The following is a 12,861-nucleotide window of genomic DNA, read 5'->3' as shown; positions in this document are numbered from 1 at the left end:
AATTGAAATATTTTTTGGCCAAAGTGATAGATCAACTGACAGATCAACATTACTATGTCGTTAGCATGGCTAAAAATGATCAAGTTCAGATGATGAATTCAGAAGCAGTGGATAATTTTTTAATGATAAATAACTGAGAAAACATAACTCAAACATAGGTGCTGTTAAGTTCTTATTTAAAGGAACATTTGAGAGCATCATATTTCCTGATTTCTTTCCTTTTAAGAGAAACTCTCATAGAGAATGTGTCTTGATGTTTTTGCAGTGAGTGGGGAGTCCTCCAAGGGTAACTGCACTTATCGGGATATTTTAAGGCATTTGAACTTAAAAGAAGGAAATGAGAACTCCATGACTCAGCCTGGTGGTGATAAATCACCCACAACAGTTTATCTGGAACTACTACTCTATGCCATTCTAGATGTGGTAAGTGGTTGATTATAATTATGAATTACAATAATGATTTCCTGTTATATAGAAGGTTATATTCCAATTCTTTGTTTGTCTGTGACGTAACAGGACATCACAAAATCACATTTTATCTGCTCGAAAGTAATTTGTTTTAGGTGTTTACAGCACCACCTTGTGGCCATTTATGAAGAACTTTATAAGTTTGTCTTTCATTGATATGCATCAGTAACCCTCTAAGTTCTGCTCTATGTTGGTCTAGATGTGTTAAGAGGTATAAACTTTTTAGGTTATTTTATATATTTTTTTTTATTTTTCAAAGGGAATTATAAATCACTCTGCCAAAGAGGGTATGTTTTTATTTGTCCGTTATTAGCAGGATGTCTCAGAGTAATTCATTTTTAATACATTTTCAAAAGTTTCCTAGAATTGGTTGCCAAATTGGTGAATTTATTTTGCGCTTTTATCCAATTAGATTAAAATGTTTTACTTGTCATTCTTGGTTGTGTTGCCAGGTGTATCTGTCCGGCTGGTCTTACAACCGACCAAGATGTGCTTAAACGTTGCCAAAACAGAACACCGGGGGCAGGCTGGATCCTTTTCTAGTCAAGGATTTAGATTTGTAGGAGAGGGAAGGAAGTCCTATGTGGCTCTGTTGATAAAACTCAACATATTTGACTCAATGCTCCACAACTCACTCCATGTGCTATCCTCGTCTGAACACCATCCCACCTCATCCTGTGGCTTTTCAGGGCTTGAGGCTTTAGCACACCTGGCTTATTCTTGGTGGCACGCAACCTTCACCACCATGTGTCTGTGTTCAGTTGGAGTATCCTTCAGCCATGTAGGTGTTATTGCTCCCAGGCCAAAGCCCCCTCTGCCTTTTTGGACATGGCCCAGTATATTGCGGTGTCAGAGGGCCGATTTTGCATCCAGTACTGCTGTGGCCAGAGTCCATTTCTTCCCCGTGGCTAGGGTTGAGCGACTCCTCTTCTTCGAGATTCTGTGACTGTCGGTTCCAGCCTTGTTTTGGCACATTTGTGTTCGTCCACCAGGCTAGAGATTGGCAGTGAGAGGGCTCCATTGCTGTAAAGCCCTATGCTGCTAAGGCATCTTGATAACCCAAGCCACTTACTTAGTTCACCAGTTTCTCCAGCAGGTCGTAGTGAGATAGAGTGACCAGACCTTTTTCATGGAAGACATGTTGACATGTCATAATAGGAAAAGCACAGGTGTATTCAAAACCATTAATGATGGCTGCATTCCACTTAGGAGAGGTCCTGGTATTGTGCATGCTGACTCACTGAAATAGCTAACTGGGACACTTGATGGAATTGAGCCATCGTTAAGGTTATCAATTTCAGCTGTGCTGTTCCTACTATGACAAGTCAAAATGTCTGCTGTGAAAAAGGTCCATAGATGTAATTGCCCACTGGAGTTGGGGCAGCAGATATAATTAAAAGCACCAAAGCATCAGCTTCCATGGTAGAGCAGTGCTATTAATTTGCTTTATGCCACATATTGTATCCTGTCGGAGTTGTTCCACCTGCTCAGTGTCTTTGAGGTCGGCGTTGTACCATAATGTGAGGCTGATGATAGGCTTCTACAGGACAGTTGGTATTTTCTCATCGTTGATGTGGAACCTTTCGTTGGTGAGCTGGCATTTTACAATGAACGTACTGTTGGATTTGCTGTGTTTAATGTTTATTTGTGCCCATTTGATGTTTTCCTGGAGTTTACCCAGCAGGTATTTAGTGCATGCTTTCATTGTTGTTATTGTGGTCTATCTATACCCTGATCAAGCATTCCCTTTCGACCACCCATTGTGATGCTCGGATGATGAGCTCCATTGCCATGGTGAATACCAAGGGAGAAATGGTACAGTCGCCATTATCCCTACCTCAAAGTGTTGCCAGGAGGTGGTGTTGTCTTGTGTTGTGAGTGACTCAGTATTGGAAGTAAACTTTGACCAGGTTTGTGATGACCTCTGTGACTTGGAAGAAGCCGTCCATAGAGTCAGTCTTGTGGGGCACTGACCCAGAGGCAATTAGCAGGATCTAATCTATTTTGTTCTTGGTCTTTTCTATCTGGTGCAAGATAACCTGTGCATGTTCCATACATCTTGAGAAACCACATACTCCTGTTTTCTGCACAGATGACAAAATACTACGAGGCAAAAACTACGAGGCTAAAACACCAAAGAAAATCTTTCCTTCTACATTCAGAAGACAAACCAGAATTGGCTTGATGGTTGAGGAGTTCTTTCCTTTGGGAATTAGGATCCCTCCCGCCCTTTGCCATGCCATAGATAGGATCCCTTTCCCCCATCCCACTTTCAATAGCTTCCAGAGGTATTTCGGCAGGCTGGGGGTGTTCATATATAGAGACTGTATGGAACACCATTGGTCCATGCAGCTGATGCTGTTCTTTCCAGTTTTACTGTTTTCCACCTCGTTCTATGTATTAGGCCTTGCAACAAATAAGAAAAAAATAGATGGATATATTTTAATTTCTTTTTTTTATTAACTGAAGTGCTGTTTGTTTACTCATAGCATTTGACTAATCTGTGTGTGCCTGTTCAAAACCGTGTCATATGAACTCTGATGTGTGCAAATGTTCAGAAACTTGTATTAACACAGAATTTGTGCTCATTTTGATGGCAGTTTCAAGATGTCTGGCTGGAAAGATTTTCACGCGTTTATGTTTTTATAGAATGAGAAGGACCAGAAATTTCTTTCTTACATTTGGATTGATATGGTGAGTTCTCTCTGAGAAAGAAAGCACATTTTGATTGAATTAATTCCCACCTCTCACTCTGTTGAGGAAACTAATTTATTTTGTGTTAATGCATTTTGCTCCTTTTTTTACTCTGTAGTATTGGAAGGATGACAACATTTCTTGGAATCGAGATGAATTCTGTGGTATAAAGGAAATTCATCTTCCTGCTGAAAAAGTGTGGAAGCCAGATCTAACTATTGAAGAGATGTAAGTTTGAATGTATGTAGAAATCCAGATTTGCCAACAACACTACTGGCGATAGAACACACAAAAATTGAATCAAAAATGAAATAATTAGATGCCAAAACTTTTTTTTTTGTTAATTTAGAAATAGATGCCTACAATCTAGAATAGAAACAGATAACATCTCATTGATACTGGGGGGGGCGTTTGGAAGGCAAGACGATTTCTGTCACTACTATACTTTCCCCCTTTCATGTGTGTTCACAATGGAAGTTAATATATCATATTTGTCATTGTGTTTTGTCCATTAAGCCTCAAAGACTTTTTGGTTTACTAAGTGAAAGTTCCACACATAGTTTGGCTCCTTTTCATGACATGACTATTGTAGAGCCATATAGTAGTTGTAATCGCCTATTGTCTTTTCAGCAAATTGTCCTGAAACTATACCTGTAACTAATAACTGTCTTCCTTCCCCACAACAATACTGTAGCCATATACCATAGAATTTTTAAAAAGTTCAAAAACATTAGCTACACATATTTCACAATGTTGAATATGCAATTTCTTTTATTTTATTCCCCATGAATCACAGTTTTAACCATTTCAAACACTAGGAGCTTTTTTTATATGATTTATTTATATTTTTCTATAATTTATACTGTAATTTAAAATGCTTTATAGCATAACTAACCAAGATACCAGAATATCGGTTTTGCAACCTTGTTTTTGCGATACTTTCTATTGGTCTCCTGCCTGTACCCTGTAATTTTTGGCTGGATGAGTGATTCTTGGATGTTGGGAAACATTCTGATCCCGAATGTTTTGTGGTTCATATCCTATTATCTAGCTTGACCTCTGTGAGTTGATACGGAAAGCAGTTCAGTCAGGGGTCTCAGAGAACAAAGTGACATGAAGCAGGATTCAGTTCACAATGTTTCAGTTCCGCCTTCAAAGATAGAGATGTCTCCAAAAGAAACATTAGATTTCTGAATAAGTTCTATAATGTACCTTTAAATTAAGAATACTATTGGCTGCAGCCTCTCTCATTTTCCTTATTGCGCTTTTACTGACATGGCCCTTTTTATAGGAACACTAACCACAATCATGTAGCCATATGATCTGTTGAGTGATGCTCCGCATGCTCTCGCTCACTCTCTGGTCTGGAGACTTTTGGTAAGACCTCATCTTAAATAGAATTATTAGAATCTGAATAAAGCATACTGTACTTTTCACTGCCAAAAAAAGGGACACTGACACTAGTGCTGCCAGTTGACCTTTAGACTGTGGCTGCTCTCAATGATTCTGGTTGAGATAACTAATGTTAGGATTTGGCCCCATAAATAATAATAAAAAAAAAATTATATATATATATATATATATATATATATATATATATATATATATATATATATATATATATATATATATACACATAATTACAACATGACTACAACATGACTACAGCTAGTAAAAGTATTTCAATCAATCCCCAGGTTCTGAAATGCTCTGTGAACTGGAGATTTTGATATCCATAAAATAATATCTAATTCACAATGCTATACACAGCACAGACACAATTAATTGTGTGTTTATTATTAATGAAACATGTGTTTTAATGAGTTATTATCCTACTCCAAATGAAAAAAAATTATTCTGATAAAATAGGCCTACATCACAGGATGGTTGCATGACATTATCAAATGTTTTATTCCAGCTCTGCAAAGTTGCAGAGCTGCTTTTTTGGACTCTTTGTCTCTCTTCTTCAGTCGTCTTTGTTGTGTAGCCATACTTAAGCACACAAAACTAACATTAGGCTATACATTTTTTTTGAAATGCAAAGTTCTTACATTAACCAATTCTTAATTTATCATTTTATAACAAAATAAGATGACTTTCACTTTCACTAACATCATATCTGATTGTTGGTTGAAAACTCATGTAACATATTGACTGTAAACAACGTATAACCTAGCATGATTCAAGAGCCCAAACCATCACATCCCTGAGCCTCTTTCTTCTCTACAGAACGCAAACTAATGTAACGGACGTAACGTAGCTACATTAGCGTGCTGCTGCAACATAGGCTGTCATTAGCTTTGGTTGATAACGTAGCATTTAATGTTACTATAGCTAAGGCAATGCTGTGCGACATGACGTGCTGTACTTTATTCAAAGCTCAAGTGGATGTGGTGTAATTGGTAGCGATGCTGTAATGTTGTGTGGAGCGGAATCCGCTGACACTGTTTCTTGATTATAAAGGTTTATTTACATCAAAGAAATCAGCATCATGTACAAGCCCTGCAGAGCTCGGAGTGGACAGCTACCCAGATTCTCAAAAGTCACTCTCACTTTCTTTGTTTGAACATGGTATATATTCTTCATAACTTAGGGTGGGATCGATAACTGACCAATGGCTTCAAGCTAACTGGCCTTCTTTTCAACATCGTGGGGGCCCCATTGATAAGACTTTCCAGATGTTTTCCAGAGAGGTGTCTTCTGAAAGTAGGCTAAAGTTCATCTGAGTTCTCCTGTCGAATCTTAGATACCAGTCACATAAAGCTTAAATACAAGTTATAGAATGATCAGATAAAATAGGATGACAATACACCTCATATTTCCCACCTTTGAGACTACTTAAGTCTCGAAACAAAAAGAGTAGGATTATTACAAAATAACACTTTCCATTACATCAGGTTTCTTAACCTTAACAATAACACAAATTTCCATAGAGTGTGAACAATTTCTAGGAAGTGTGAACAAACATTTTATGGAGTGTAAGAGCGAAAATTGCGAAAGTGTGCATTGTCTCTCTTCACTGTTTATTTCCAGAACTAGAATCAGATTGAGCTGTATCAAATGCTTCCCTCTTTTTGCAACACAAGCTAACCCATGTGCTTCCTAAATCCATAAATGCAAAAAGCACACAGTAAAAACATAAACCATAGACTCAAAATTAAACCAAACCCTTATTTTAAATGAAATGTCCAATTCCCTCTTTGCTGACCATTGATAGTCAGCAACAAAAGTTATGTCATTTTAAAGATAACTCTTATCCTAATGTATCAATCACATCGTCAACAAATTAAATCAAACAAATTGACCAAATCATAAACCTCCCCATTTTTTTTTATTAACACGTATGGATGTAGCCAATTAGATAGAGAAGACCAAATTTATTTTTAGAGCCAATCATTTTGTAGCTTGTAATCACTCACTTTCTACAATGTACCACAATACTGAAAATTGCTCAATGCAAACATTAATTGAAATTTAGACTGATCCTTAAACTAACATCTCAACACATCAGTGTAACATGTTGAACTGTGAAAATTATCCTAAACTCTTCATACTTAACATCTTTACATTTTCATTCTGAACACAAGACAAACCAAGTCTACTCGCGGACGTAATGTGCAGAGCAATCGTTCCTCTCCATTAACATTGTTTCTGTAATTAATAAGCCAAAATTGTAATCTCTATCAAAATTCAATGAATTGCAGAGCTTCAGTCTGGAGTCTTTGAAAGATATTTTACCTTCTAACCCTACAGGCTAGAATCCTATAGGCTTCAGTAACACCACTGCAACTTATGCAGAATAGTGAAATTCAAATCAGATTTCTAAACCTCTATATACATGACAAAAACTGCTAATCCATCATTAGGCTGTAATAACTAATTTCCGTTCGTGAATCTGTACTTAGAGAGAATAATATGGACAGATTACTGGTACACTGTAAACAACAAATTAACCAATGTAAAAACTTTTCATTTGACTAAGATATATCTGCAAGAGGGAGTTGTCTTTTGTTGTTATCTTTTCTCACATTACTGTTACTATTTTCATGCATTTCATATGGTCCTAATGACACTTGTGATACACCTTGCCCTTCTTTTTGTGTTAAAGATAAAGGTGCATTTACAAACTACATCCAAGAATGGTTATTATTATTATATATATATATATATATATATATATATATATATATAAATATAAATAATGAACAGAATATCATTATATGTATATATAATGAACAGAATATCATATATATATATATATATATATATATATATATATATATATATATATATATATATATATATATATATATATATATATATATATATATATATATATATATATATATATATATATATATATATATAATGAACAGAATATCATCACGACATATGCCATGCACACACAGTCTATCACACACCGCAGAGGCACTGCTGTTCACACACACACACACTCTTTCTCTCATACACATCCAGCAACCAGAATGCATTCATTATAGGCCTACAATTCCTAAAGCATGATTCCGCCGTTTCCTTTTCTTGAATTTTTGTTACCTTTTGAGGTATAGACTACAATGCGAGATTACTTCAAACATAAATTTGTCAACCCATGAAATCTGTAATTTCCATTGCAGTTTATTCTACACCCCCAGTTCCTAGAACTGACCTGAAACTTTACCTAGTAATTTTCAGGTTTTGTGGCCTGAGCTAGTCTCGCCTTATCCAAAGTCTTTAACCAAATCAACGGCATTATCACCCTTATTTCCTTATTCCCCTTATTTCCTTTATTTTCTCTTATTTCCCTTTATCTTCTCCAAGACAAATTTCCCTAGCCAGGGTTATCAACTTTTTTTTTTTTTTTTTTTTAATGTGATTCCTTAAAGCCTATTTTTGCGCTCCCGCATGGTTATTTTAGCTTATTTTTGCACTCTCGCATGGTTATTTTAGCTTATTTTTTGCGCTCTCGCATGGTTATTTTTGCTCATTTTTGCGCTCTCGCATGGTTATTTTAGCTCACCCGTTACCAATTAGGCTATTGTACACATTATCCTCTGTCCTTCACCCAACCTTACTTTTTCTCTATGGATTTTTTGGTTACTAGTCACAGGGCATTTGTCATAATCTCCATAACTTTAAAAACTCACGTGAAGGCAGAAGGGCTTGGCTTTCCTTCTTTTATATGCGGTGCTCCACGTGAGTGGGGCAGTGGGCATCGCTGAAGTCAAGATTGGATGATATTGCAATTTAATTTGATTTAAATTTGGTAATGATGGTGGTATTATCATATTGATGCAGCCACAACAGAAAGAAAGAGAATTTTTTTTTATTTAGGCTCTTTTACTAGAGGGGCAGCTAAGCCAATCAGGGCAAACGGGCAGTTGCCCGGGCAACAATAGCCCGTACCTGTGCACGTCCCTGCACGCAAGGATATATACCTTTCATTAACAATCGCTCTATTCACTTAGATGAAGTGAGAGTAGATAGAAAAGAAAAAGGCTCCTCAGGAAAGGAGGATTAGTTCAAGGTAGGTTTACGCGGATAAATCTTCAGGCAGGAAAACAAATGTTACTTTATGATAGAAATTTATGATACCAACAGAGACAGACGAGAGAGGCTTTGTTTAGAGTTTTTACAGAATAGAATGTAACATATTCACAACAGGCATGTTTTGTAGGGGCACTGCACTAGTTGTACAAATGTTGGAACAAGCAGAAATGTGATATTATCATGTATGGATAGTGTTTTCTATTTTTAAAAAAACAATGGGAAAAATTAAGACTTTGTCCGTTATGACATGCAACAAATGTCCCCAGCCAGTATTGGACCAGAGATATTGCAGTTATGTTGTATGGTAGGTAGTTCACTGCATACTTTTCAGTGTATTTTACATGAAGTTATGTTGTATGGTACTATAGATAATACATAACGTAAAATTCAGTTAAAAGCATTTATGTGTTTGTTATTATACAGGACAGAAAAGGACAAGGCCCTTCCGAGTCCATATCTCCTCATTAAATCGAACGGTATGATCATTCGCAGGGATGACATGTTGGTGGTCAGCACCTGCACGATGGAAGTTTACAGTTTTCCCTTCGACTATCAGAGCTGTACCCTCTCTTTAAAGTCTATCATACACTCTGGTGAGCCAGTAACCTGTTTTATAAAGTCCTTTACGTTGTTTATGTGTTCTCATGTCTGTAAGGGTTTTAATTAATGTATGTGCTTTAATTACTTTAAGTTTATTGTCATGTGAACTCATATACCAAACACATATTCTTTGTTAACCTGCAAGGAAACCTCACAGTTGTATCTGTATCTCCCACATCAGACAGGCATATAATGCTTGAAGCGGGAGCTGAATCTGAATTGACCACAATGTGGTCTAAGGAGATGATGCGGACCCAGTCCGAGTGGCTGTTTATCGACATGAAAATCGACAACAAAACTGCAGACAATTTTGGCATAAACCAAAGCATGTTGGTTTACACTGTAAGTATTTCTGGAAACAGACACACAGAGGTGGAAAGTAAACGTTCTATTTTAAATTCCACCTCTGCGTGTCTTTAGTAAGTATAAGTACTTTACTGGAACTCATTACATTACAGAGGGGAGCATTGTTATGTCACTCCACAAAATATATATGACTGCTATATTTTGCAGATTTAAAATTAAAAAGCTAAAACAATAGGTGTCACATCAAGCACACAGACACCGACTGTGCAAGATCAAAGAAATTGGAAATGTTGCATGGGGAAATATATAGAATAGATAAATCAGTAAATGATTGCTAAGTTAAAAAAGGGGAAAAAAGCGAGTGATAGATAAATAGAAGAGTAAATAAGTTTAGATTCAGGTGGCACCCTCTCCGGGCCTCCCCCCAGAGACTCCAAAAAGCTGTTTTTGGACGCATAAGGCCAGACAACAGTCAGAGCCGTCCACTTAACAAACCTCAGTCCTGGGTGCCTGGGTAGCTCACCTTGTGGAGCGTGCGCCCTATGTGGAGGTGTGCTCCTCGACGCGGCGGCCGCGGGTTCGACTCTGACCTGCGGCCCTTTGCTGCATGTCGTATTTGTAATATTTAAATAGTGAACTAGTGATGCAGATATCAATAATCCCTGTGAGTGATATCAAGAATTAAATTTTGTACAAGTGAACATGTAATTCCTGATATCAAAAATAGACATTGGTAGGTAAAAATTAACTAAGGGGCCATACTAGTAAAACTAATCAAGAATTCACATTGCAAATAGTAAAAAAATCTTATTGTTGATATCAAAAATGCATAAAAATGTGAATTAATAATAGCTAAAATGGCTTGCCATAGCATGTTAAAGTTTTTATTTATTTATTATTATGCATGTTGAAGCAATTCTTGATTTATGGTTATTATTTACTGAGGAATGTGCATCCATATTGACCAGTATGTCCAGCTAATCAACATTTTAAATTCAATATAGCCTATAAATCAATGTCAAATTGTCAATACATTGCTTTCCATCTTGCATAATTAGTGCAGTTGTTTAGAGTTTTTAACTACACATTGTCTGAGACTAGATAATCAGTGTCTTGAAAGTATGTATAATGTGTACTTTGATGAAGAGTGCCATCATTCACGCCCATATATTGTAGCCTACAGTCTGTCTGGTCTTCACATGTATTTCTGCTTAAAAAATGCGCGTTTCATTTCGTGCACGCGCCTAACGCATAACACACCCGACGCAGTTCTCTTTTCCGAGCTGCAGTAAACAAACACCGTTGCACTTTGTCGTTTATCAAACTTAATAAATAATAGTATTTTACTCTCACTTTTGTTAGGCACGAAGTCACAAAATACATCCCTGGAAGTGACTGGCATTAGCAGCTAGACACAGACCAAGAGATGCACTGCCTGCCTGCCCAGCTAGGTTAGCAAGACCGAAGAAGAAAACACAATACAAATGCACATTATTTAATACCTAGTGTTGCTTTAGTTTAGCCTTTGTACAATGTATAGATCAACCACCTGACCCATTTAATTTTACAGATCAACATGAAGAGGCGGTCTGCACTTTACGTGGCTAACTTCTTGGTACCCATCCTGTTCTTCTTTTGTCTGGACTTGGCCTCATTCCTGATCTCGGACAGCGGGGGGGAGAAGCTCGGCTTCAAGGTCACTGTGCTGCTTGCTGTCACTGTGATGCAGCTTCTTCTCAATGAGATCCTGCCTTCCTCGTCAGAGAGGATTCCTCTTATAGGTAAAGAAGCTCAGAGTTTTGCCTTTATCAAACTGCACTGGAACAGCATATAATTAATGTGGTTATTTGTCCACATTAATGATGCTGCCTTCAACCCAAAGCGGTCTACTGCATTGGGATGTTTGGATTGATGATGCTAAGCCTAATGGAGACGATTTTGGTGATGCATCTAATGGAAAAAGACTCTAAAGACCAAAGCCTGAGTGAGGACTGTGGGGACAAACCGGGCAAAGTCAGCTTCCACAACTGTTGTAGAGGTGAGATTTACTACAACAAATATGGAAGTTTGTATATATTTATGATAAAAGACAGAAAGTCAGATCCTTAGAATTCTCTGAAACAGACAGGTGTAATTCTAAGCCTTTAATCGTTTAAATATACATTAACCATTGTGTCTAATGCAACTTTTTAGATGTTAAGAAATTGACTCCCTTCTGTCATATCGGTGATGTGTTTTCTGGTGAAACGCCATCTGGACTGCTGCCGGTGGCCAAAGAGGTTAGGATAAAAAGAATTGTCAAAAGATGTAAGAAAAAAAAATGTTTTCACCAAATACATAAAATATCTCCTTTCTATTTTTTCAGGATAGCAGCCGCCATCTGACGGAGGAGTCCCATGCCTCAGATGAGCTAAGTGAGGCGGTGAAGGCTCTGACTCTGCTCCTCAGCAACAGGGAGGAAGAGAGGATGCCCGGCTACTGGACCAGAGTGGCTAAAACAATCAACAAAGTTTTCTTCATTTTCTATGTCATAGCTGCCAGTATGTTTTTACTCTGTTTGTTTTTCATTTGGTAAGAAAACAAGTGATAATAATTCAGATGACTGACAACAAGTCATGCTGCAGATTCATTTGGGCAGAGGTGAAGCTGTGCTGAAATAAAGTCTCTGGCCCCAACTTTGGTGTCACGAACCACAACCTTCTTCTGCATGAGCAAAGCTAATGATCAAAGGTGTACTTGGCTGTTCAGGTAGTATTCAATCCTTCAGTGGTATTGCAGCTGCCATTTGCATGTTTCACAGTGATTCATACAAACACGCATGTTGTCTTGTCATATTCTAATACACTAATCTGCAATCAATGGGTAGATTTATGTCTTTGCTATGTAATAAAATATACACTTTTAGTTATCAAGCATGCAGGTCAAAATTACATGTTTTCCTAATCTTATATGGGCAATTTTTATAATCCACCCAAAAGTGCATGGAATTTAATATCATACATGTTCTCACAGCTTTGTTTTGTTCCTGCAGGATTCCTATCTAAGCTCTTTTTCACAAAATTACATTCCTTTTAACCAATGCGCTAACATGACTAAAACAAATATCCCAAAATTGATGCAGCAGGTCCCTTAGTTTGTAATGCATGTTTTCTTTTAAAAATATGTAGTAATTTGACTTAGCTTCTCCAGAGCCAAATAAGTCAATCTACAACATTTTTAAAAAAACTGCGTAGTGACTTTGATGTT

General features: G+C 37.1%; 1 protein-coding gene across 4 annotated transcripts; it reads left to right on the top strand.

Annotated features, from left to right (window-relative positions):
* Window positions 1-1,040: 1,040 nt before the first annotated feature.
* On the top strand, window positions 1,041-12,290 carry LOC114548133 (5-hydroxytryptamine receptor 3A). 4 transcript variants are annotated; one of them, XM_028567884.1, is made up of 9 exons: window positions 1,041-1,249; window positions 3,069-3,162; window positions 3,281-3,390; window positions 9,133-9,302; window positions 9,491-9,651; window positions 11,186-11,396; window positions 11,498-11,653; window positions 11,809-11,894; window positions 11,981-12,290. In XM_028567884.1, exons 2-9 carry the CDS (start codon window positions 3,160-3,162, stop codon window positions 12,188-12,190), a joined length of 1,107 nt encoding a protein of 368 aa, XP_028423685.1. In that variant the 5' UTR covers window positions 1,041-1,249; window positions 3,069-3,159; the 3' UTR covers window positions 12,191-12,290. The 4 variants fall into 4 exon arrangements, with proteins under 4 accessions (XP_028423685.1, XP_028423683.1, XP_028423681.1 ...); XM_028567882.1 differs by lacking the exon at window positions 1,041-1,249 and adding an exon at window positions 1,803-2,057 and having other exon boundaries at window positions 3,118-3,162; window positions 9,202-9,302; XM_028567880.1 differs by lacking the exon at window positions 1,041-1,249 and adding an exon at window positions 1,803-2,057 and having other exon boundaries at window positions 3,118-3,162.
* The last annotated feature ends 571 nt before the right edge of the window (window positions 12,291-12,861 follow it).

Source organism: Perca flavescens, chromosome 21 (assembly GCF_004354835.1).
Source record: "Perca flavescens isolate YP-PL-M2 chromosome 21, PFLA_1.0, whole genome shotgun sequence".
Classification (NCBI taxonomy): domain Eukaryota; kingdom Metazoa; phylum Chordata; class Actinopteri; order Perciformes; family Percidae; genus Perca; species Perca flavescens.
Note: the sequence above shows the minus strand (reverse complement) of the source record. Positions and strands in the feature narration are given on the sequence as shown.